Raw genomic sequence first — 27,630 nt, forward strand, 5'->3', positions numbered from 1 at the left:
CAGCCAGATAGATTTCCAATCTAGACACGTGCTGGAATTCACAGCCAGACTCTGGGAGTAGCTCTGAGAGTGGTATGGAAGAATGTGGGTATGGAAGGACCCAAAGGGTTCAGGAACTCTACAAGGAGACCACCAAGACTGGCAGATATGCACCTGAGCGGGCCTACACAAACTGCTGCACCAAGCAAGGACAACGCAGGCAGCAAAACTAGACCTGCTGTTCCTATATAGCCAATGGGCAGCTCATTCTCCATGGCTTGGGAGTAGAACTGCCTTTGACATGAACTCTGGTGCCCCTGATTTAATGAGCTCCTCTTGGCAGGGAGACCACGTGAGCACGAAGAAAAAGGGGTTGCAGTCTATCTAGATGAGACCTGATAGGTTATGGTCAAATGGTGGTGGGAAAAGAAGCTCCCCCACCACCATCAGAGGCCTAGGGGAAGGGAATACAACAGAAGAGGAAGGAAGGGTGGGAATGGGAAGATACAAGCAAGGCGATAACAATCTGGACATAATATGAATAATTTATAATTTTAAAAACTGAGCATATAATAAATCCTGATACATTAAAAAATAATCATATAGTCAGTATTATCACAGCATGGTACAACTTTTCTGTATTAGTCAATGCCTCATTGCTGTGCTAACATATTTTTTCAGTAACAACTTTAAGAAGGAAAGATTCGCTGTGGCTCATAGTTTGTGGCTAGGTCATCTTGCTAGGAAAGCCACAAGCGTCAGGAGTTTGAGGCAGCCCTTTACATGGCATCTACAGTCACTAAAGATAGAGCAAAAAATATCTGTGCTCCTCAGCAAGCAATTTTTAATGTAGTTTGAAACAGGAACCTACAAAATTGAGCTGACTACCTTCAGGGTTGAAATTTTCACCTCAGTTAGTCTAATCTAGATGATTCCTCACAGGTATTTCCAGAAGCTAACAAAATCTATGTAATCCCTCTGTGGTGAATTCTAGATGCTGTTAAATTTTATAATCAATATTAAATTAACTATCACCTTGGTCCTTATAATTTACAAATTCTATAGTCAGAATCCCTAAATGTAAACACATAGATATGGTGGTTTTGAATTAGATGCCCCCATCTCCTGAGTTGGGATTTTGAATAATTGGTCCCAAATTGGTGGTGCAGTTTGGGTAGATTTTGGAAATGTGGCCTTGCTGGAGGAAGCTTGTCACTAGCGGGGAAGTTTGACAAGACAAAAGTTGTACCATGCTGTGATAAGACTGACTATATGATTTTTTTTTAATGTATAAGGATTTATTGTATGCTCAGTTTCCTCAGTTTTTGTGCATTCTGTTCCATGCTTGCAGTTCAGGACGCAAGCTCCCAGCTTGCTACTACAAGAGCCATGATTGTCACTGTGCCTACTGCTTCCTGCCATCATGGTGATGGTCACTTACTCCTCTGGAACCATAAGGACAAATAAACATTTTCTCTTATAAATTGCATTGGATTTTGTGGTTTATCACAGAAATAGGAAAGAAACTGATATACCAGGTCAGCAATTTATGTATTGAGATATTTGCACAGGATGTTTAGACCATCTTAGACCATATATGTCAATTACTAGTACCAAATCAAAAATCTGTGATTGCTTGATTATGTGTTAAAAATTCATCTTTTCTGCCTCTACTAGCAGTGTCTAAAGATCATCCATATCAATATAATACAATGACAATATGAATGGTGTTTTTCCAAAATTATAAAACTAGTTTTAAATACTAATGAAACACCCCATTTAGCTAATTTTTCTCAGATTTTATTTATAAAGCTCAGTAAAACAAATATCACAGTTTAGAAATATTTTAATCTCACTGTAATTCAACATTTAAAAAACTATTAATTTCTGATTTTCAACAATACAATTTATAAAAATAATTTTGCATTTATAAAATGAATTGTTATTTTACAATAAATTATTTATATCTATCACCTGAAATGTATTATATAAAAGCAAAACTTTTCTTAACAATATCTTGATAGTATGCTGAAAACATCAGTTTTTCTTTGTCTACCATTTCTGGCAGTTTAGTATATAAAATACTATATTACAAATTCCCTGACCATAGTTTTTCAAACAAAATTATTAGCAATAGTTTTAAAAACATACCAGTTTAGTAAATCATTATGGATACATCATTCACCAAAAAAATAGCTTTTATGTTTCGTATTTTGAAATTAATTGCTATGGTCTGAATGCCCTATGCCTCCTCATTTATGTTGAGATGGAGTCACAAATAACATGAGATGCAAAGGTGAGGATTCTCGTAAGTCAAGGTCATGTTGCCTACATGAGTGAGAATCACATTCCTATAAAAGAGGCCCCCTGAGATCTGTCTCACCAATCACCATCTACAAATCAGAGAGGAAATCTGATAGTTCTTTATCTTGGGCTTCCTGACATGGCCAGCTATGAGTATACATTTCAGTTGTTTATTCTTCCCAGTTCAGAGTTTTGTTATAGTGGCCCAGATAGACTAAGTTTTCTGGTTTTTAGAAGAATGACATTAAAGAAATAAACAAAAGCCTACAGATGATATTTGTGTTCGTTAAATTTAGTAATTTGATTATTTCATGAAACAATTAAGAGCTAATTTTCAAAATATTAAGAATTAGGGAACTTTTTTCTCTTCTTCCCTCCATCAATGTTACATGTCAGTTTCACAAGGATAATAGCATTTGAATAAGTACAGTCAATTCTATGAAAATCCCAGAAAAGTTCATTTCAAAATCTTATAGCTTCCAATATTTTCCCTTTGATGTATGTTCAATTTTATATTTTTATATAATTTTGGCATCTATATATTCAACTACTTTTTTACTACTTCAGTAAACATAAGAGAGGGAATGCAAAACATGCAGGAAGATATCAGAGAGAGATACAATACTGCTTCCTGAAGTTTCCTATAATTAATATTTTCAACGTAAGTGCCAGATGTGGTGATCTCAAGCAGCTGGGACTACATCTGGGTCTACAATTAGGTGTTTAGCATATTCCTATGTTGTAATAATTTGTGTCATCAAAATCAATCTAGTATACTTTTGGTCTCCTTTGGTATTTTAGGGGAAGACGTGAGGATTGCAAAAGATACCAAACTGGTCTCTTATGCTCACTGGGAATACTGTAAACAACTGTGTCTTTGTTGCTTACATTTAGGAGTACCATGAGAGATAATATTCCACTATCACCCATAGTATATTTTCAAAACCATACCGCAAGAATTTCATGTGTTCTTTAGTGACACAACCTCATTCAAGCCAACCCAAGCTGGGTTTGAACGAATGTCCTCAATGCCTTGTTCCCTAGCGTCCTTTCTCCCAGACTTGTATAATTTAAATAGACATGAATCCCTATAAAAAGACTCTCCTAAGTTCCCAAAGAGCAGGGCTGGGGACATGCTAAGTTCTAAAGAATGGTTAACGTTCCAGATTTCCGAGGAGTAAGAAATGAGTGTCCCTTTTGGCTGAGGCATGGCTTAATATTTCTTTGTTTTACTTTGGCTAACTGAAAGAAGCAACATGTCTTCCCTTCGCAGATCTCTTCAAGTGCAGTCACACTGCAGAGACTATCTAGTCATCTTTACAGTGATGTAAGTTCTCCGCATTTTGCAGAGGATCATTTACCAGTGGCTGCAGCCCTGTTATATTCTCCTTCATAGAAACACTCTATTCTACAGCTACTCTTTTCTTTTTCTAATCTTTAAGTTTACAGTTTATTTTTTTTTTAAAAAATATGGTTGATTTTTATATTAGCTGGTATTTTGATCTACTCCTAACCAAAAAGAACACTGGGCTCTGTATCACACCACAACAAAGCAATTATTTACAGATTTAAATTATTATTAAGGAAAAAAGGAAGTTGTACATAAGATCCCAGTGGTTCAGGCACAGTGCAGGGACAACCGGAAACAATACACTACAAAACAACTTCAAACTGAAATATACATAGGTTGAATGGGAAAGCTTTACTCTACAGAAACAATAAACAAGATGTGTTTACAAACAAGAAAATAGGATTACCATCTTACAACAGCGCCATGAAGAAGCCTGGACTAAAAGTAGTCAAAGCTACCATCCTGAGACATCTCAAGACCAATGTGTTTCACATTAATGCAGTGCCATTCAGAAGCAACACACATTCTCACAACTGCTTTTGCTTAGAGAGGGGCTGGTGTGAAATGACAGAAGCTTGGTTTGCAGTGATTTTGTACTGTTCTTGTCCAGAGCCTTGGGGTGGGGAAGGGAGTGGGGTTTCTGGAGTCGCTGAAAAGGAAGCAGAGAATAATGTATGTTAGTAGCAGTCACCCTGCATCGCTACACAAAGTCCTCCATAACGTCACTATGCCCTGTTATATTTTGAATAAAAGGTCACGTGTAAAGTATTGATTTGTATAATGAATTATCAGGCCACTGACATACTAATGGCGGGGCGCTCTCACCCTCCCTTCCCAGACACAGCTAAACAATGATAGATGATCATGCTTAACAACCTGTTTTCATGTCAGGATGTTTCCTCCCTTTCATAATAGCATTTACGAATACTAAGTTCTCCATCACACCCAGAAGAAAGAAGTTAGTGAAGAGAAATTAACATGTTGATTTCTCTCAAATAGTAACAATCCTCACAAACAACTGTAGTCAAGCTATACATAAAATGAAAATATACTTTGTTTGCGTTTCATAGTTCATATATATTAGATGACCTAAGAGTTACTTTACAGGGCTTTTGAGATCTAAGCTGCGGTCAGTAGCTTCTGCCACATGCAGGTCTATTGCTTCACAATTCTATTACAATTGAGCTGCCCTAGTCCTTCCCCGTCAATGCTAAGAGCAAACCTACGTAATTCAATAGAAAGAGATTGAATACTAAAAATTAAATTGGAAAAAAATTTTAAATGTAGTTTGAATACTTTATTGTCTAGGAAAAATATACCTACTTTTCCTATGTGAAATTTTTACCATATTATAAAATAATCTATGAGAGATTCTTTAATTTTAGGAAACAACACATTTGATAGAAATTGCAGAAAGTATTTTGTTCACATTATAAACTTTATAGATTATTCACTTTTAAAAGAATGCCTATAAAAACAGGAACAATATTCTCTTGGCTGGTACCCATAAGCACTTTATATTATTGCTAAGTATGGATAAGCAGTGACTTCGAAAATGACATTTTTAGTGTAGCTTGGTTGAACATAAATATGGAAATTTTCTGCTTAAATTATTCATTGACATTTAGGAAAGATTTAAAAGTTTAGAAGTCTTTCTCAAAGACCAAGAAATCCCTGAACTGTTTAGTTGATTGTTTAACATCTTGCTTTGCATATAATCCTAACAGTTTCAATGGAAGACAAATGAATCAGTTTCTCTTTACTAGCAGGTCTCATAAATGTATTTCTGAACAGAGAAAAAGAATGATGAGTGATGCATCTGTGTATGTGTTTCTCTCTCTCTCTTCTCTCTCTCTCTCTCTCTCTCTCTCTCTCTCTCTCTCTCTCTCTCTCTCTCTCTCTCTCTCTTTCTCTGTGTGTGTGTGTGTGTGTCTGTCTGTCTGTCTCTCTCTCTGTCTCTGTCTGTCTGTCTCTTTCTCTCTCTCACTCTCTCTGTCTGTCTGTCTCGTGTGTGTGTGTGTTGAACTTTAACATTTTTGTTCATTTTTTGGGACATTCACACATGCATTTACACTATTCCACATATATGTATTAAACGCCTGTCTCTTGCCAGATACTCAGTCCACTGGGCAAACATGAGCTGCTTAAAGTTCTCCTGTAGGTTTCACGAAACCTAGGACTCTCTGGGAGGGTTCCTTGGGTCTGAGGAACCATCATCAGTCCACTAAGTACCACTGATTGAACAAGGAGAGGTGAAAAGTGTTCAGATCTGAAGGAGCACTTGAAATAAATTCTCCTAACCCATAACAAACCTTCTCAGAAGTCTCCCTCACCTTGGACTGTCTGATGTGTATCCAATTGCTCCATAGTTTAATAGAAATGATATCATTAAATAAAGGTTCTCTGTCTATGACAGCAGTTTGCATGGTGCCTTTTATATTAGGGAGCTTCTCATCACTTTCAAAAAACTCTGCCTCTCATTTGAGTGTCTGTCTCAGAGTCCTCAACTTTGGAAACAGTTGTTGGAACAATTGTGGACTGTAATAACTGGATAAACACAACTGTGAATTTCTAAGACATGAATTTTCTCACATAATTGGAAACCACTTGTGTGTCCTCTTCCTGCACTACTCCAGCCGTACATGGTGGAGACAACTTCCTCTTCCCTCGAACATGATAGAAACGGAAGTATATGTTTTGGTCTCATCTTTCCTTGAACAAAGCCTTCCCATGCATCTTGGATTAGGATGATGTACTTTTTAAATGCGAAACACTAGCATTTTAAAGGTAAAGGAATGTAGATCCAGTCAACTTATCAAACTCTACCTATTAAGGTATATAATGGCAACTGTGTTGTGATTTCTGCGTTTATAAATAAGCAGTTTCTAAGACAGAACTATCCAGCCTTTCTGGCTTGGTGTAGGGCATTTATGAAATGAAACATAGCATTATAAGGGAGGATAAAAAGTATGGATCAATATTATTAAAATTCTTTATACACATGCATTTAAATAAATCCTTTATTTTGTTCAATTAATATTACCTAATAGAAAGTAATAAACATGCTGAATTATTTCTAAAATATATAGATATTTCTGACAAATTTTTTTTATCTCTGACACACAATAAACTGTACACCAGTGCTTATTTCTAAAGGGTAGAATGATAATAGGCCATTCTGTGACCTCAGCATTCCCTGCCATAGACTGACAATCTAGTAGAACTCCATGGTTCCAAGGAGGATCTGAGTTAACCCACAGTATAGTCATTAATGACTTTTGTATATGCAATAAGCAGTGCAAATATACATAAAATTATTTCACAATAATTAAAGTCAGTGCAGTGAATTATCTGGTTTAGTGTTCGAAGGCAACAGATAAAAGGTAAATTTGGTATTAGTAGGTACAAGCTCATAAGAATTCTTTTTATGTTTTTTATATGAAGCATTTCTCTCAGACCGCATGTTAGTCTAGAACTAGTGGTGCTTGGGGCGTGGTGTAAACTTCAGCTGTGAAATATAGCTCTGGTGACTGTCTCTGGAAGGTAGTTTGGCCCTCCCCCGTGTTCTTTGTTTCCTGGCTACTGTGAAATGAGAGGCTTTGCTGTACAAAGCCCTGTCCATTATGTTGTTCTGGCATAAGCTCTACGAAGTGAAAGTTAGCAAGCATATGATGGAAGCGCTGAAACTATGCACCAAAACGAAGCTTTGCTTCTGAAGGGTTCCTCTCCAGTTCTGCCACAGTGATAAAATTTGACTAGCACCTGATTAAACAATCAATTCTGGATACCTTTTCAAGTAGAACTTCTAACTCCAAAGTATCTTAGAAAAGTAGAGCCTGCATTAAATGCCCACTAATGTGTACTTAGCATAGTCACCAACAATACTTGAGTTGTTTGAAAATCTAAAGAGTTTTCATAAGTAGCCTTATTTTGAACAATTATGGTGTGCAAAGATTCTTGTTACCATGGCTTAGTTAATATGCACTTTCATACAGTCTTTCAACAACTGTATTTCAACTGTGGCTACCATGATAACTTACAATTATCTGTGAATACCTACATAAGCAAAACGTAACTCTCAACCTTTCTTCTAGAAACCACTACATAAATAACAGGCACCTTTATGATGAGCCACTGATCACAGTTTATCTTTCTGTCTGTGATGGACCACTGACATCTTTTGTTTAGTTCAGGTAGATGAAGTTGTCCACTTGTCTCCCATTGATGAGCTTAGGCAATCACTTACAGTAATGAATAAGCAAGAGGAGTATTGACAAACAGAGACGAAAAGCAGTGAAGGAACGAAAAGATACAACGCTGGAAACAAATCAAGTCTACATGGGGCCACAGCAGAAGTAGCTCAGCAGCCACTGTCGCTGTTCAGGGCTGAAAAATACATCTTGGAACTTAGGAGGAAATGCTTGTTCAGGGAAGTGGGGAAACATTAATGATTTAAAAAAGAACAACAGAAGTGAAATCAGCAAAGGGGGTGAAATGTCATCACAGATTGCCACAGCTACTTCAGAACATTTGACGTGGGAAACTAATTTGAGCCTTTGAAGAGGTAAAACTGACCACTGCATGGAAAAAATGTTCCCTTTCTGTTGGTAGTCCAGGAATGGAGTCATGTGAGGAGAACACTGGGAGCCTGAGAGAAAACTTCAAGAAAACAACACAAGGGTCCCAGGTTTCCTCAAAGCCTGGAATTTTTCTTAGAGGATGCTTTTGTGCTTCTTCTAGGTATATTCAATGGGAGTCTGTTGACTTCAGATTACTTGTTACTGCTTGATGCTGTTATCAATTAAATATTTAGACTATATTTTATATGCCTCTATGAAGAAAATGTCCTTATAATTGTATTCATCTTGAACTCATGAGAATTTTACTCAGGTGACTTTTTTTAACCCTCAGAGAACAAATCACAAGAGGCTCTAAATGAAGCTGGCTATTGAGTGAGACTTTGGTCCACCTCATTCATTGGCTTCATTCTTCCAAGTTCCACCACCAACCTAGAGTGGTGACACATTCTAAGGCAAAAAGACAACAAGGCCTGTTCAGAGTTCTCTGTTATATTATTAACAACAAAACTAAAATGTGCTAGTTCTCACTGCTTCTGATGCCCAAACCTACATAAATCAGCATCACAAGTTTATTTTTTCAAATCCTCTACATATTTTAATCTATAATAAAGTGTTCTTAATATTTCACCAATTTTAAAGGTGATCAGCAAATATAATTATCCTGATGTCCATTACAATTTATTGATTTGGTATCAACACTTATGGCTGTTTATATGGCTCTACACCAACACCAAAGCAGTAGCAAAGGCATATGCGTTATGCCTCCCACACTTATAGAAAAGAAAAAAATTAAGTTTTTCCACCTTCAGTTTGTGATGCAAATTCACACCTAGGGAGAGTAAGTAGTGAACTGAGTATGTCAGTCTCACGAAGCTTAGTAGAGGAAATTCTATCCAAGGCTTGCAGTTTCTGGGAACTAACAGTTTCCTCTCCTAAGTTATAATTTTGCACAGATAATTAAACTTGAGAGATGTTAGTTACAGCAGGAGATTTTCACAGATACTTACAGATCTGGTCTGTGTGAACCAGTGTGGACATGGGCCCTAAAAGTATAGTTTGCCCAGTTAGTGGATCTTGAGACAGATGTGGGTGCATTGGGTGATGGAGATGGCTGCCATCGTTGGCTGCACCTAGAGAAGACACAGATGCTTGCATTGGTATATTTGTAGGAACCATGGATTTACTTTGATGCACATTTCCAAGGACAGTTTCAATATTGCTATTTTCCAAAGTACGTTTTGAAAATTCAAAAACAAATGGAGAGAAGTACTCCATGTTAAAGACAATGTCAGCTCTCATGGTGCATTGGAGAGATGAACGCTGTATCATAACATTGAGTATTAATAAGAGGCCTTGTATGCTGTTTCCTGGAATCATTAGGTTTTCTGCCTGTTGTTAAGGCAATTCCAAGAATCACTTACCTCAAATTTATAGAATTTGGAATCATCCTAATAACATGAACAACTTTTAATTCACAAAGATATCATTAGAAACACATTAAGCACCAGAAAACTAAAACTAAATACAGTGACTTTACAAGGAAATTTAATCTAAATCAGAAGATAAAATAATAATTCCTTAACTTATTCCTGACATTTATTACAACCCTGACCCCCTCCCTTTCTTCTACTAGTTTGTGTCAATTCCTTCAAGAGCAAAATGTTTTATTTTAAGTCCATTTGATTCATATTCGGGCTATGCAGCAATTTCTCTGTTCTCAGAGTTTTAAAGAAAAAACTGTATTTCTCACTGCCCCCAAAGCAGGGACTACATTCCATTTACCACACATGGAAGCACCTAAGTGTTGAAGTCAAAGGGCTGTACCCACACACGACGCCAAGCACTGCTAAGAATGGGCATTTGAATCTGTTCGGGACCGTCTATCTCCTTCCAGCTGTGTAGACTTTCTAAATGGAACAAATTAGGTTTTCTGTGTCCTGCTGGAAGTTGGAAAGGAGGGAGCAATGGGAGCTTCAAAATAGTACTGCGCCAAAGGAAATAGCGCGGTGCCTTGTGCTAACATAAGGGAGTAAAGTTAAGTTGTAAGAAAAATCGCCCCAGTGCACTCACCACCCAGCAACATCTCCTGAAGGAGGTTGTCAATTTTGACCATGCCGAAGAGCTTAACAAACTGAATTTGCTCGATCATCTGCCAGGTGATGCTTTGCAGTGTCGGCAGCAGCAACAGGAGCTCTCCAAACCTGCCACGGGAGTCGTACTGCCGGTCGTTGATGTAGTCCTCCAGGCTGATCTGAACCTGGAACCGCATGTTCTTAATTTTCACAGGGTCACTCAGTCCCTTTGCATCTGATGAGGGAATAAACATGGGGGACACTTAGGCCATGGGACTGGAGTGTGGGAGTGAAGGCTCTAAGATGGAAAGGAGTAAGTTTAAGTTTCATGATATTGATTTTCAATTTTGAAAACAAACCTGGGTCAAAAAACACAATGGCTTTCAAACACGCGTACTCGTTGTCATCTATCTGGATTTCTTGGAATGGTCTAACCAGCTCATCAAGAACCCGATTGGCCACGCGGCTGACTTCAACTTCACAGCTGTTACGATGAATAACGTAGTTGTTTCCTGGGAGAAAAAGAAGAATTAGCCACCTTCTCTGCTGGACAGTTGGGCATTCTTTGCCTTTTTACGTATCAGTGTTCAAAATGGTGGCTTCTGGAAGGGACTGTGTCAGGGATTGCACCTTCCTGTAGAACTGAGTTAGTGAGGCGAGAATGTCAGAACACTTAATCGATAATGATAATGTGGCCCACGTGGCGTTTTTAACAGCCTCAGTCACTGGTGATAACAAAAAAGTACAGACTCATGACCAGCTAATAATTGACAGGGAAGAATCGACCCACAATGATTAGTCTTCCTCTGTGTCAGGGCCCTATTAGTGCCTCACTCATTAATGGGCGTTAACACAAATCCTAAAGAACCCTCCTTGCTAACAGTGGACTAAACCCAGCATGCGATGGCGCTCTTCGAGTAAGAACCCATCAGATGCACTTTAAATAAGCTTAAGTATTGCAGGGGGAGAGATTAACACGTCCATTGTCATGAGTTGTAGATAGTATAGTACGTTTTCCTGTGTTCTTCCTTTCCTATTGGGGGGTGCATGAGTCCAGACCTATGAGAGGCCCAGCTTGTTTAACACAGGTATCTTTGTTGCTTCATGCTGTGGGCCAGGCTAGTGGGCCCATGAGCATCCAAGGAGTTTCCTTCTTCTGCCTGCCACCTCCTGGTGGAAGTACTGAATGTATAGATGCGCACTATAGCACCTCGCTTAGCATGGGGCTTGGGGATCTGAATTACATTTCCCACAATTCAACCATCTTCCCTGCCCACTTTTCATTGATGTGCCACCTGGATTTTTATGTCAACTTGACTCAAGCCAGCGTCCCCTGAGAAGAAGGAATCTCAATTGAGGAATGATCTCCATAAGCTCTGGCTTTAGGCAAGCCCATTAGGCAATTAGTGACTGTTGTGGGAGGGCCCAGGCCTTTGTGGGAGGTGCAGCTCCTGGGATGGTGGTTCTGAGTCCTATAAGAAAACAGATCGGGCAAGCCATGTGAAGAAAGCCAGCGAGCAGCACTCCTCCGTGGCTTCTGAACTAGCTGCTGCTTCCAGGTTTCTCCCGTGCTTGAGTTCCTGGCTAGACTTCCTTCAGTGATGAACAGGGATATGGATGTAAAAGCAAAATATACCCTTCCCTCCTCAAATTGCTCTCGGCCAGTGTTTTTATCACAGATATGGAAATTCTCACTAAGACACTTGGTTTCTTTAAGGGGAGATGGCTTGAAAATTTTACTGAACTGAATTGATGGGAGCTCAGAAATTTAATAGAGTAGGATCAACTAAATTCACTAGATTTTTCTATCTTAGACATTCTCTGGCTAGAATATTGTAAATATTTACCATGGTTTCTAAAATAAACTAGACTATTTCCTGATGTTATATGAAAAAGTATACCGCAATTCCTCCACTGCAGGTGGTCTAATGGATCGCGAAGACCTCCCAAAGGCTTATTCCTGAACTGCAAAGTACAGCGTCACTAGTAAATGGTGAGGCCTTTAAATTGGGACTCAGAGGGAGGGAATTATGTCATTGAAAGTGTGCTGCTTTCTTAATTTTAATTTTAATTTATATACATGAATTTTTGGCATGCATGTCTTTCTGTGCAGGACATGTGTGCCTGCTACCCACAGAAGCTAAAAAGGGGTGTCAGATCTCCTAGAACTGGAGTTACAGATGGTTGTGAGCCACTGTGTGAGTACTTGGATTCCAATCCTAGTCTTCTGGAAGAAGAGACAATATTCGTAACCACTGAACCGTCTCTCTGGCCCTGAAGGTGTGCTCTTGTAGGAAATGTGTGGACACTAGCCTTTCTCTCTATCTCTACTACTCTCTCTCTCTCTCTCTCTCTCTCTCTCTCTGTCTCTCTCTGAAATGAGAAGTGCTCTCTTCCAAACACTCCAAGCATGGTGTTCTGTGCTATCACTGGCCCAAAGCAACAGGGCCAAGCACCTACGAACTGACACCTCTGAAACTGGAAGCCACATATACCTTTTACCTTCTCAAGTTGATTAGTTCTGGTATTTTGTTATAAGTCTGGAGAGTTAGCACAAGAATCTTCAAGGTGAGGTCACCCCATGTCAAAAGGTACTCACGGAGTGATAATCTCTCTCCGAGCTTGCATCTCAGCTTTCTTGATATGTAAGGGACTAAAATATTGTATACCTACTTCTCTTGAGGGACATTTGGGTTGTTTCCAGATTATGGCTATCACAAATAAAGCTGCTATATACATAGTTGAGCAAATGTCCTTGCTCTATGGTGGAGCATCCTTTGGGCATATGCCCAGAGGTAATAGAGCAGGTAGAGCTGTTCCCATTTTTGGGGGAAAGCACCAGCTTGATTTCCAAAGTGGTGGTGAAAGTCTGCACTCCCCCCCCCCCCAACAATGGAAGAGTGTTCCTCTTTCTCCACAACTTCACCAGCATGGAGAGGTCCCAGGCCCCAGACTCAAATGTAGCCAATAGGCTTCTCAGTCTCCATGTAGGTTACCTAGTATGGGGATCAGGGGCTGTCTCTGCATGGACTCTGTTGCCTGCTCTTTGATAACTTCCCCCAGGCAAGGGACCTTTGCCAGGCCACCAAGGAAGAGGATGCAGGCAGTCCTGAAGAGACTTGATAGTCTGTGATCAGTTGGTAAGGGAGCTGTGCTCACTCTAGGGGATGGAAGCAAGAGGGGGGCTAGGTGGGACCAGAAAGAGACAAGGGATGGGTCTAGGAATGGGATGTAAAGTAAATAAATTAAATTTATAAAGGGGGAAAATGAAATAAAAGCACTTGCCCTCAGGAAGAAATATTGCATACATTTAAAGAGTACAAGTGTGGTGCCTGTATATACACAGGCATGGAGAGAGAAATGATTAGCACAGCCACACAAACTAACACATCTATCATTATATGTAATTATCTTCATATCTACGTGTCATACATTGTCATGTGAAAACAGCTGACCTAGTTATCAAAGAAAAAAGGAGCAAAAATGAGGTATAGGACACACTCTTCTTCAAGGTATATTTGAAAAAGATTTATAGTAGGCATTATTTGCAGTGTTTGGGAGAAAGGCAATGGAGATGTTTAGCTGAAGTCCAGGACCCCTTCTGTGATACCATTATAGTTTAGATTCCAGGTCTTGGCTGCCTGGCTTTCTATCATGATCAAAACATCCCCTTCTAGCACAGATTGCAAAATCTTTTTTTAACGTACTTTTCTATTAATGAAACACTTTTAATTTTTACATATACATTTATATTATTACACATATATACAATAGACTACCTATAGCAAGAAGAACCATGACACAATCAGGAATTATATTAATGTTACATTCATAATGTTTTGACTATTTGTATTTGACAGCCTTGAAAAAAACATCTTTCCAATCTTGGTGCGTCTAAAATTCTGAATGTAAGTCAATCTCCATCACATCTTGCTATTATCAACTTAAAACATCTATCTAGACCTAAAAACATCTTAACCCCTAAACAACTAAAATTCATTGTAAAACTAAGCTGCCTGGTTTTGAACTCCATCAGAGACTTGAGAAGGAGTAAACTTGATTACCTGAGTATACCGGGAGTGCAGGTTAGTGGCTTTCCAGAAGAGGACAGAGACAGTTTTCTACCTGAATAGTCACCCAAACCTCACTGTGTGCAAGGAAACTTTCCACTTCCTTAAATGATTCCCACCTATTAACTGGCAACTTCTCTTTTTGACTCTTTACTCCACCCCACTCCACCCCACAGCACCCAACCCCACCCAAGACCACTACTCCCACAGCAGGTCCCTGACCTGCCTGGCTTTCAGTCAGGAAATCATGTGTTAGTTCCTGAAAGTTCATTGGGCATGTGATTACTGTAGCTAGTTAGCAAGCATGCGCAGGCACTGTGTCAGGTGTAGCGTGCACTAATTCTGTTACTCCCTTAAAACCCCAAGATATTGCTGCTTTACCAACGGGAGAACTGACTGTTAGAAGGGTTGTGAGGTTTTGTTTGTAACAGGCACATTGTGAGGTCTGATTTTGGATCTATCCCTGCCAGGTTCTGGGCATCGGATCGACTACGTCGGAAAGCCTCCTACCCCAAGAAGCCTGCCGGTCCTTATTCTAATACTCTTCCACCTTTAAACAATTTCCAGGCAAAATCCTGGATCTCGCAAAATCCTATTAAACGATGCATGCCAGTTCAAAACTTGCTGTTTCCCTTCTACTGTATATTATTATAAGGAGAATTTCAAAGGGTGAAATTATGACTCTTTGCTGCAATAAAATGAACATAACTTCAAGGCACACTAAAAAAATAAACAAACAAACAAAGCAAAAAAACAAACAAACAAAAAAAAAAAACAAAAAACAAAAAACAAAAAAACCAATCCCCTCCACTGCAGAATTAACCAGGCAGTAAGGTTTTATTTTCAGTGACTGAGAGAGTGTGTGTTAATACAATGCAGTTTAAGCAGAGCATTTGATAAACATTAGGCTTCAATAAATATTAGCTACTCCCACACTGAGTCCTGACTGTTTACATTTGGGACCAAAGTACCACTCAGAACCTAATCTTTTGTGTTAGCCAGGACAAGCATGAGACGATGTTTAGTGAAAACAGTCATCCTCTCGTCTTTTTGCCCCTATAACTCTACCTGACTTTTGCTGCTTCTTACAACTCTACCTACCAGAATGTTTCATACTCTGCCACCATTTTAATGCAATAATTGTGTAGTATATTATGAACAACAAGAGCATAGGAATTAAATGTTTCCTTGACAGAGTATAAACTGCTTACTACGCAGTCTCTGTAAAAGCATAAAAGTACTTTGGGATCCTATAGTTCGTTGTTTAAGTGGTTATTCTTTGTCTTGATAAGACTTAAACAAAAGTCAACCCGAGGATTATGGCACATAATCTCCACTACATTTAAATTTTTCAAAGTTCCCCCAGTCATCTCACAGGACTCTAAACTTATTCAATCAAAACAAAGAGAAAATAGGGCCAGTGAGACTGCTCAGTGTAGTAAGAAAGATGCTTGCAGCCAAGCAGGGAGCCTAATCCCATCTCTCAAAGGAGAGAATGGAGTCTAGCAATCTGCTCTCGGACCTCCACAGATGTGTGCAAGCAGCACACACACAACACAACACAGTAGAGCTAAGGACAATGAATGGCATACACAGTGGAAAACCAGAGCTCCATTTCCTAATAACTGGATACTTTGTCATGCTGAATAGGTCCCACATATTACAAGGATAAACTATACATACGTTCTTTTTTTTTTTTTTTTAGTCTTACCCAAAAGCAAAAGATCTTTGTACATCATGGATCTCTTTGTAGCTCCAAGCAGTAAGTGTTCTCCTGCGTGCGCTCTCAACAGGGCCACCTTAACGAAAGGTACCAAGTTTAACAATTGATTATAAAGATAGCAATTAAAAGATAGTACAAGGTTAGTCTGACTAACTTACAGTGTTCCTAAAGCCTGAGTCCTTTTCTGTTTTGCTTTGACCTGACCTATAATATCCATACATACTTATAATGATTAGGCTTCCCAGGTTTCTGTCTTAGTGCATCAGAAGTGTTTGCTTACAGGGCAGCAGAGAAAAGCAGACCTTCTGTTTTCAAGGCAAGGAAATGGAGCAGGCTTGAGTTTACACCTCAGCATCGTGGCCTGCTGCTTGCTTCCCTCTCTAACCTTGCATATGTTTATCAATAGGTTTGCATTTCATTTGTTTTCAATATAAAAATATGAAAATGAAAATGTACTCCTGAGAACTAAATAATGAAATACGTATTAACAAAAATTTGGGCAAATAATAAGTTAAGTAAACAAAGCAAGCCACAGGCTTCTAGGGAAAAAGGAAAACTGATTGGCTTCTGCCTGTTTCTAGATTGGGCATCTGATTTGCAACAGCAAACATTCAACTGAATTTCATGCTTACACTCATTTGCACTCTGGGCCTCATCATGAACAACCCAGAGGAATCAAGCCAAGTGTAACACAGCCAAAATGATTACTTCTCCTATGTCTTCTGCACTGCAGCAATTGGTGCCATCATGCAACTATGACTGCATCCAACAGAAGTCTGTTCGGAGTGTTCTTCAACTACCTAGTGACCTAGTGATGGTTATTAAAGTGTAAGCCAAATCCCTATGGCTTTTTGTCTCAGTGGCTTCCACCCTGACCCAGGTTGTCACTTGCTTCCTGGACCACTGCAGCACACACAGTTGCAACTTTGGCTTTCTTTGTTACTTGCCCAGTCCTGCAGCATCTTCATAAAGCTTCTAATACACACATATCAGATCTCTGCTAAACACTTTTTGTACTTAAAGTCAAACCCAGATCCCTCAGATGTGGCCTCGCGTGTGCCATGAGGTGAGTAAACACAACCTCCCTCATCCCCTGCCCCTTGTCCCTGCTTTATCTTGCAGGGTCATGCTGCATCGCCTGCTGCAAGCCTTTGAGCACAGTGTTCACACACTCAGAATTCTTCTCCATCCACCTTGGCCCCTGCCATTCTGGCTTTGGGAGATCGCTTCTCTGATCCCATCATAAAGTCTTTTCATCCACCCCTAGTCATCCTCCAGTGCATCCTTTCCATTTCATGGGATTTCATGGAGCTTATCCCAACCTAGTCAACTTTGTGTGTGTGTGTGTGTGTGTGTGTGTGTGTGTGTGTGTGTGTGTGTGTGTGCGTGTATTATCGTCAGTCTCTCCCAAATAGACCACAAAGTTTATAATACCAGTGAAGCAATCTGCACTTTTACTGCAGGATCCCCTCAGATCCTAACTGAAACCAGTAGTCTCCTAATAAATAGTCATCTCATGAATTTATGGATGGAATAAACCGAGCTGGGGTACAGTTTCATGAACTGTAAAACAGAGATAACACCTACACCACAGAGCTCCTAAAGGAATTAAATGGAATAACATAATTGATCATACATTTGAGAGTTCATTCCTCAATATCTTCCCCATAACAGGCCTTCGCTAACCATAACTATTAATTGTTAATAGATGTTAATATCAATGAAAAGTTAACACTTTTTAAACTAGTTGCTAATCTCTAATTTCTCACTATTTCAACTATTGTCTTTATATATAAGTCAGCAGGTTTTAAAGATGAATGATAATAAAAATATAAAGCTGATGAATAGCACAGCCCAACTTATATTGCTTGAGGTGAGACTGGCAGGTTTCAGCATTGTAGTGTTATTCACTGTGGCACAATCTACTGGAAAAAGCTATCTTTATGGCATGTCAATAACTGTGACTCACTCCAGGAAGAGAGTTACAAAACCCTGTGAGGGTGATTTCAGTTTCATGAACCAAGTAAAATACTTTCTTACAAAAATAACTGACATCTTCCTATACTGATTCTTCTCCTTTCTGGTGTGTGTATATTTCTCTTTTCCTTAATTTTTACATGATCACACTTTGGCATGGGTTTTGTGTTAGTCACCACACTGGTCAGAGAATGTATACACACTGGGTTGAACTGTTAGTTTGGCTAATTCTTTTAGGGTGAAAGAAATGGAAATTTTAAGATTATTTTCATCTTCAAAAGGAATACCCTCTTTAGGAAAAAAGACTCAAAGTAATAAAATCCAAATACATTTTCATATACTAATGAGACAATTCAAGTTTTTAATTATTATTTAAAATTTTCTATTAATATGCAGTTTAAAATGCATATATTAGGAAAAGAAAACCATATTCTTCTTTTGTAGTTTTCAGATCTCAAACCTATGGATATTTTTGCCACATCTATATTTCAATACAATATATATCAGAATAAAATTGATAGCACAAAAAAATGTTAATTTTATAAAGGATCCACAGCAACACCAGCACATCCTACTTGGTTTCTGTCAAGAAGTTGCCAGGCACTTCTGAATAATCTCATTCAGTCTCTTCAGGAAACTCAAGATACCACAGCTCACCACTTACCTCCTCTAATTTGCCAATCATTTACTCCTCTAATACCCACAAAACCTCATGACTGTGGTTATTTGCTGTTTATCTTTTTTCCTCATGTAAATTTTTAAACTCCCAAATTGCATTATACTGTCTTGGTCAACTCTTAACCAACCAATAACTTTGTTAGATCCTGACAACAAACATTAGACAGTTCTATCTCTTTACAGAGTGAAAAGTTAAAAGGATGAACAAAACCTCATCTCTGTTTAAGTCACATTCAGCCAGTATCTAATATACCAAATGCATTACAAATATAAATCAGAGAGCACAAGAGCATAGCAAACATGAAAACCCCTTTCTCAGGGAGTCGTGATTTCTTTTATGTCATACCTGGTCATCCAAAGGCAGTTCACAAAAGGCAGGGATGTACTTGGCCCACTCCACCAAGACTAAGAGCTGCTGCTTCATAGACTCACAAACGTCACTGATGCTAGCGATTTTCTTAACGTTTATGTCACTGCTTGCACTGGGGCTTGGGGCTGAGATCTAAGATTAACAGACCATTGCATGAACTTTGTCACTGGAACTACTGAATAACCATGAATTCCTCTTTTTCTATGACTATATTCATAGTGTAAACAGCGTGAAAGCAATCTTACCAGAGCACTTTCATATATGTTAAGCATTTTTAACTTGAGAAATAAAATCCTTATTGTTTTAAAGCTAAATTGAAAAATGAGCATATAAAAACATACTCTAAGAGCAAAATTTTATTTTACACAGCAAACCTGTAGACCAGGTTAGGCTTTTGGAGGAATTTCATAGTTCAAACTGGATACATAAAGAAACGGAGTGTAACCACAATAAATAAATTCTGAGATTTAATATTTAGTTAAAACTCATATTTTCATTAAGGAAGCCCATCTTTAATTTGTTGATTTTTATGAAAAATAGCTAAGAGATAAAATTTATAAAGGTGGAAAATGTTTAGGGAAGAAACTAGCAATATTTATGATGCTACATTAAACACAAGGCCATAAGAATGAAATTAAGAAAGAAAGCAAATTTAAGAAACAAACGCGGCACTGTTGAAATGCTTAACACAATGATAATAATTTTGACTTTATGAAAATATAAATGGTACTTTAAAAATGTTTTCTAGCTAATTAAAGTTTTGTAAAACTAATTTAACCATAGTTTCATGTGTCAAAGTGTGTGTGCATACGTGCATTTGTCATGCGCACCCAGACGTTTCCTCAAAGCGCCCCTTTAAGTCATTCTTTAAACGCTTTATTGGACCATCAAGTAATCTTTAAGTAATAATGATGATAATGGGATGTTAACCTCATCATATTATTCCTGTGTTATCAAGAACGAAAGTAGACTCACTGCCTCCGTAGAGGGCCTGATTAACTGCTTAGCTATTTCATAACTTGCTTTGTCATACACCCTGAGCATTTCCAATATAGGCAATGCTAAAATAAGCTCTCAGTAGAAGACTGCATTTCAGACTTAATGTTTGTTTTTATGTAAAGTGAATGACTTATCCTTTTACCCTTACACCTGATGTTCTTATTCTTTTGTTGTTGTTTTGTGTTTTGTTTTTCAAGACAGAGGTTTCTCTGTATAGTTCTCGCTGTCCTGAAACTTTCTCTCTCTGTAGGCTGGCCTCTGACTCAGAGAGATCCACCTGCCCATGCCTCAAGCACTGGGATTAAAGGCATGCACCACCAGTGCCCATCCTTATGTTCTTAGTCTAAAAGTTTTAAATAATGAAATTTACTTTCTTCTCTACTTTATGAGTTCTGCTTTTATTTCTCATCAAATCACCTGTTCCCTAAGGTTATGGGGAGTTGACTTCTGGAGTTCAGACATAAAGGGAAAAAAACTTGAAGACAAATTCCCTCCAAATTGTAGTAGATGATTCCACAAATGTAACCGATAAAATATGGCTGCTAGAGCATCATGATATGTTTCATTTTTACTTGGCCTCATAAATAAACTTCTAAACCATCTTACACTGGAATTAATTTCATTTTGTTTCCTTTAAAGATAGGGTCTTGTTCAAAACATCCAAAACTGAGACAACAATTCTACTACTTTCAAAGTGACACGTTTGAGCTTGCGACTCAGAGTCTAGAACTCGGCACCAGCAGACACTGGATCCTCTTGGAAAGAGCCAAGGCTGGGTTGTGATGCATACCTGACGAGACCTAACTTCAGCTTGTGCCAGAGTATTTATGGAGGGGATGTTGCTGCCATCAAACGTGCTTCTTCTGGTACTTATTCTGTCCCGTTCATTTTGCACAGCTAAGGGAGAAAACCACAGTTATTTCTTAGTTAGATCTCTAACGTTGCCTAGAATATAGAGTTGGAAATAAGAAAAGTTACAGAAGTTCAAAGGATGGCATTTCAAATTGTAGAAATTAAGACTGCTTCCCCCCCCCCGCCTTCCTGAACCACATTTGGTTGTTGCTTGGATTTTGTAATGGGATGTGTGCTGGAAACTGTCGGGTCACCCAGTTTTGACATGCTGTGTTTTTAATAAGATGGTTTCCTATTTTTCTCATAGTTGATAAAACAGTAAGGTAACTAGAGGAAGAACACTGCCTGTCAGGTTGCCCAGGTCAAAGATAGTAATGTAGTCACTGTCAGAATATGTGAGTCATGGAATTTTAGATTCCTATTTTCTTTTAACTATAAAATACTACCAACATGAAAAGTAAACTTATTTTAGCTAAGATGGTTTTAAGTAAACCTGTGACCTTTTGTAAAGCAATTTTTACAAATGTTAGATTCAGAAATCATTGCATAATCTGAGGTATCTTAGAAGACAGAGGCCTGAATACTTGCTTTTCAGAAAGATAAAATTATTCCTTACATTATATGATATGTCTACAAGAGAGATGTAGATCTGCTTCTTTGATTCAGAGGACAAAGACAAAATGATTCCCCTGTCCTAAACACTAATTGAAAAACATGCTTTTAAGCATAATTTTTAAAAAGGGCATGTTTTATTCCATAAATTTGTATAAATATTCATGTAAATTTCAAAAATAAAGACTGAAAATGATTTTTCATTAACAGAAACAAGAAACAAGACCTATAAGTCCTCAATTATTTAGATTAATGTTCTAATCAGTTCTGCTGAAAATATGATGATATCAAATTATCACAGTTTTTCTCCAGAAAAGAAATCCACCAATTTCTACACCAATGTCGCAGAGACCTAAATTTAACAACTCTGTTAACTTAGCTATAGAAAAATAGTGACCTTTTATCTAAAGAAAAAAAATCTTTATGATGAATTAAATAGTTAACATTTTATATTAATAGTCATACTAGTAGAATTTTAAAAATTATTTTCCATTTATGTTGAAATAAATACAAAAAATGAAAACTAAAAGGTCCCTCTGTTTTTATACATTTCTTTCTTATGATCAAACTTTATAAAAATCCTGAGGTATATCATAAGATTTACAAAATCTTCACTACTTTCAATTTTTACATAAATTCATGTTTATATTTTCACTTAATTAATAATGATATTAACGTCTATTCAATTTTTAAACTCAAAAGTTTCTTTCCAATCGATTTTGTAAAATCAAACCATTATATTTAAACAGTAGAAGATGTAATTTTACTGTTTTCAAAGGTAATATTATTTCAAAAATTGTCAGACTCTAAAGGGAAATTATTTACAATTTTATAAGGGTAAGAAGTGATCTTTGGGTAATAAAGAAAAAAAGCATTTGATAAATTATTTAGTTCTTCCTCTCAAATACCTAATGGAGCTTTTAGAAAATTGGCTATGTCATTTGTGAAAGCAGAAATTGCCTCTTTAATTTAGTGAACTTTGCTTTTGTTAATATTCTTTTAAGACTAACAACTCAGTAGAAACTAACAAAATTTCCATAACTTTAAATTATTGAGTTTATAGAAATGGCTATCTAATATATTTTATACGTCTACAGTATCATGATTTGACTTTACTTTATTTTTAAGTTTGTAGTATACTTGTCAAAAACAGTTCTTTGTAGATGACAAATACGGGCACAGAATGAAATCCAGGTATAAATGCTTGCAGCTGCTAAACCTGCTAGATGTTTGGGATGTGTAACAGTTGTCTCTGATCATATCAGAATGAGGAAAGATACAAAGAGACGACTAAACATGATAAAAATAAAACCAATAAATACCAAATACCCTATCTGTACTATTACTAAACAGAATGTGAGCTTCTCAAGATGGAGAATTATCTTGTTTATCATGTTCACATATCAAAACTCAGTATGTGAGCTGGGCGTGGTGGCCGGGCATGCCTTTAATCTCAGCACCCAGGAGGCAGAGACAGGTGGATCACTGTGAATTCGAGCCCAGCCTGGTCTACAAAGCAAGTGTAGGACAGCCAAGGCTACACAGAGAAACCCTGTCTCAAAAAAAAAAAAAAAAAAAAAAAGAGGAAAAAGAAAAAAGAAAAAGAAAAGAAAAAAATCAGTATGTGAGACAGTGTTTGGGAAACAGCAATGTCCAATGGATGTTTCAGAGGAATGCATAAAACAATGATACATAGCTGATGTTTGTTAAATCGCTAAAGATACCCAGGTGTCCTAAGAATGAAAATTGTGTATACAGTACATTTATAGCTTTAATCTATTCACAGATTTCACCTGTGGAGAGGATGGCATTAGATATCAGAGTGGATAAAACACTAGTTCCAGCACTGACTAACTGCACCTACTTGGGCTAAATTCCTTAACTTAAGAAGTCTTTGACAGATTCCCCATCACAATACTGAGGGAAATCAGAGCTTATTAAATAGGCTGTTGTGATTAATGTGAATGTTTTGCACATTGTTATCACTTTACATCAATAATGGTAATTATCATCATCATTACTATTACCTTCTTTTTTCATTCCTGCCCTAAAACACTTTCTTAATCGACAGTATCTACATTGATTTCTTTTGTCCTTGTCAACAACACACTGGCGACTGAATCTGTAACAGAAAGCACACATTAGTTCGCAGAAAACTATCATTTATCAAAAGAGCAGAGAAGGAAACAATGAGATTTTAAGTAATTAGAGTCAAATCAGGCTCAATATGAAGCAGATATAAATATGATTTCCTAAGAAATTGAACACCTCATGATTGGCACATACATGGCTATCACTTCTCAGATTGTCTTGATAATAAAATAAAACTGAATGACCACATCATTTTGGGACACCGTATATAATTGTGAGTCACAAAAGTCGAACCTAGCTTTTAAAACCTTTGTCATATAAATTTTTGGTATTTATGACTACGTAATTTCAACATGGTGGACAATGTTTCATGATTCATGCCTTTACACTTGTATAGTTTTCTATTTTTAAATGTTTCTATTTAATTAATTTTAATGACTTCACATTGGATTGGGATGTACCGTAAATACCGAATTCTATACTCTTGAGAAATGCAGCAAGAGTGCAACTGCTTCTTAATGATGTACCTCTATACACCCTTCAAGAGACCTAGAGAGGGTAGGATATGTGTTGGTGAAGATATAAAAAATTGAAACTCTTATACCCCGTGATTTAGAATATTAAATGTTGCTGCTACTTTAGAAATATGCTTGGTAGTTTTTCAGAAAGTTAAACACAGAGCTACAGGTAGGACCAAGCTATTCTCAGCTATGTATATACCCAAGAGAAATGAAAACCTATCGCTGGAATAGCATTTCCTTTGTAAGCAAAATGATGGAAGTGATGAGCAGATTTTTTAAAAATCCCACACAACAGAATAGTCCTATCTGTTAGTAAGTAATACTAAAGCAATGACACCCATGCTACATTGTGGATGGACCTTGAAAACACCTCCAAATAAAGGTGAGACCAAAGGGCAGATTGTGCAGTGTCCAAAGAGATAAATCTATAGAAACAGAAAGCAGATTACCAGTTTCCTCACACTGTAATAGAGTCGGGGGAAATGGGGGATACTCTTCGAGAGATGTCTTTACAGAGTATTTTAATGCTGTTCTTAATTGATGGCAGCAGTAGTCACACGATTTTGCATATGCTAATATCTGAACTCCTAGTTACACATGTCGCTGTCACCTCATTCTCACAGGTGAGAATTAAATGTGTGTTGTCCATATCTATGGCCAGAATTTAACACTAGATGAGATTAAGCTACAAGCGAGTTATACTCTCAGAGTGAAGAAAGGACAATCACTTGTTCTGAAAAGGAGGATGAAGAGACACGGAAGGGCAGATCAGATGTCCAAATATGCAAGGAGAGTGAATCTAATTAACATCAATTGAACAACAAAAAGGGAAGACACAAACATCATTACCCTCCCATGATGGTCAAGATCTTGATCTAGGCGCAGAATGGATAACGGGATAGACAAATGCTGCCTACACTTTCCATTAGAAGACGTTACGATGTAACAAGCATACAGAAATAATGACAAATGTTATAGTTATAGAAAGCAAACTATACATAGTATTAATGTAGAAGAGCTAAGTACTTAAGGCCAGCCTCAGTTTCTTGGAACTGTAAAGTCCAATGAGAATTTACCAGTCCAAGAAATTGATACACCTGAGGCCACTAATCCTGACTTTTAAAACACGGCCTGTCAATTTGCATGCATATAGTAACTATCTTCTAGAAAAAAAATTACACACGTTGCTTGATATCAAAGACAAAAAGCAGCCTGGATAGCTGGCAGCACACACACATGGCGTGGCTGTGCAGAATCTCCACTGCCCCTGTTCCTGGGCACGAGTGAACCTCGAAAGCTTGCCATGGGAGTGATTCTTCCCTATTCCCTCCATAAAGGAAAGGCACAAGTCAAGTTGTCAGATTCCACTCTAAGAACCGTCACTTTTCATGTAGATGTGTTTCGTTTTCCACAGTGTACGTGACTCCAAACAATGGAACCTCTGTGTCACTTTGTTGCTGTAGGTGTTAATGTGAAGAACTCCCAGTGTGTCAGGTGACCACAGAAGGAATGTGTTTGTAGACGAGAAGAGCCATTTTCAGCAACGGGATGTGCATGTGTACATACACAACACCGCCCCAGTGTTCTTTTCTTTGTCAGATTCTTTTTAAGTGGATGATTTTTATTTTTATAAATCTACATCAAACTCCCATGCAAATATTATAAGTTAACACTGAGTAGCCATTAATGGAGTTATGGATTAACCCTTATTGCACCTTGAAAAGTCATATGTTACCTGACTGGGAATCCTCAAATGCCCAGCTTACTCATTGCAGACTGAACCCACCTGTCCAAGCAAATAGTAACAATAACAACAAGTGAAAATATCTATTGCTGATAGAACAAAAATAGGTTTTTGTTTCTTTTCTTAAAATCAGTGACTGATGTCAACAGACCACATTCAAACTAAACCAGGTACATTCCAGAACTATCATAGCAATCAATTAGAATAAATACCTAAACTTAAACTGAGCTAATCATGTTGACTAGGTAATACCAGAAAGAACTGGAGAAATGTATGAGCACATAAAGTAATTAAATAAGATTTAGATTAAAAAGCCTGATGCTTATGTAAAATTTACTCTGAGAATTGCTTTGAAGTGAAAATTAAATTTCACCTTTGGAAATTCATATGTTAAAAACAACAAAATTTTCTTGTTAAAGACCCAGGATGTGTTGACCCTGATGTTAAATTTAAAGAAAGAATTCTACACATCTTAAGAAACCATTTAAATAGATTTAAAACAATATTTAGTGGCATGTGATCATGTGATAAAACAATAAAGAGACACAAGGAAAAGATTAACACTAAATTCTAGATGGTAGTTCCCCCTATGACACTGACGACAATGACAAAGTGGCCAGGGAGGTGTGCACTGGAGTGTTCAACTCTATTGCTCTTAACTGGGTGGTAGGTATGTCGATTTCTTTACGCACATTTACAGCTCTCGAATTGTTTCTAAGATGGAACTACCAGTATGATGTGAACTGCACATACAACCATACATTTTTGGAAGCTTGGCAATTTTGTTAGGGTTACAGAGACAGGAAAGCTCCTGGTTTGCCTTCCCCACATCACCCACACCATCTTTATACACTGAATGAGTAAACTTTGCTAAGATGAGCATCCCACTACCTGCAGGAATAAACGTGACTCTTCCGAATGCTGCGCCTGAAAAAGCCCTTGCAGCCATCACAGCTGGAGGCCCCATAGTGCTTTCCTGTTGCTCTGTCACCACATATGGCACATAGACAGTTGACGCCACTGTCCGTGGTATTCATACTTGTGGTTTCAGGGGCAGAACTGTCTGTTGAAGAAAGAAGAAAAGGGTTAGTGTGGCTAAATCTTTATGGCAGTGATCTACTTTTGACTTGCAGGCCATTCTTTGTTTTGCAGGGCCTCTCTTATAGTCGCTCTCCTTTCAAATGCTGGGAGCATCCTCCTCAGCATCTATCCCCTATTTCTGGACATTTAATTTTGGATCACAACTGGGATCAATCCTTTAACTATGACGTTCCTCAAGGGAAGCTCACGCAATCTCATGAGATCAGATACCAGCTATATAATTTTTAAAAATCCCCAGATTTTTTTTTTCTGCCTTGATAACATCATGGAATGCTGTTTTAAAGACTTAGGGACCTAGGTGTAAATTTTATTTGAAGCCTAGTAAGCATAATAGTTGAAAAGAGAACTTGGACTTTCTTCCCAGTAGACCTTCTGCTTCATTCAGTCATCCTCAAAAAAAAGTCACCAGAGATAAAGTTTTAGGTGTCTCTTATGAATTCCTTCTATCACTATTTACATTTACCCTAACCCCATACTTAAGTTAACTATTTATCCCACTTTTCTCCTTCAGCATAATCTTCTGTAATCCAACACCATCATCCTTTCAAGGGTTATTTTCTAATTTGCTTACTGTCCTCTGTACTCCTCTTTTGCCTATTTTCTACC

General features: G+C 37.7%; 1 protein-coding gene across 3 annotated transcripts in view; it reads right to left on the reverse strand.

The window, feature by feature from the left end:
- Positions 1-3,742: 3,742 nt before the first annotated feature.
- Hnf4g (hepatocyte nuclear factor 4 gamma) overlaps positions 3,743-27,630 on the reverse strand; it is a 132,180-nt gene continuing 108,292 nt past the window's right edge. For all 3 annotated transcript variants that reach the window (XM_051158551.1, XM_051158542.1, XM_051158536.1), the window contains exons 2-10: positions 26,815-26,986; positions 23,595-23,689; positions 20,894-21,000; positions 19,081-19,236; positions 16,068-16,155; positions 10,646-10,798; positions 10,285-10,521; positions 9,222-9,344; positions 3,743-4,283 (exon numbers count right to left, since the gene is read on the reverse strand). In XM_051158551.1, coding sequence (XP_051014508.1) covers positions 4,162-4,283; positions 9,222-9,344; positions 10,285-10,521; positions 10,646-10,798; positions 16,068-16,155; positions 19,081-19,236; positions 20,894-21,000; positions 23,595-23,689; positions 26,815-26,960 — 1,227 coding nt within the window. In that variant the 5' untranslated portion in view covers positions 26,961-26,986 and the 3' untranslated portion in view covers positions 3,743-4,161. The remainder of the gene's footprint in view (positions 4,284-9,221; positions 9,345-10,284; positions 10,522-10,645; positions 10,799-16,067; positions 16,156-19,080; positions 19,237-20,893; positions 21,001-23,594; positions 23,690-26,814; positions 26,987-27,630) is intronic.

This window comes from Acomys russatus, chromosome 2 (genome assembly GCF_903995435.1).
Source record: "Acomys russatus chromosome 2, mAcoRus1.1, whole genome shotgun sequence".
In the NCBI taxonomy this organism is placed as follows: domain Eukaryota; kingdom Metazoa; phylum Chordata; class Mammalia; order Rodentia; family Muridae; genus Acomys; species Acomys russatus.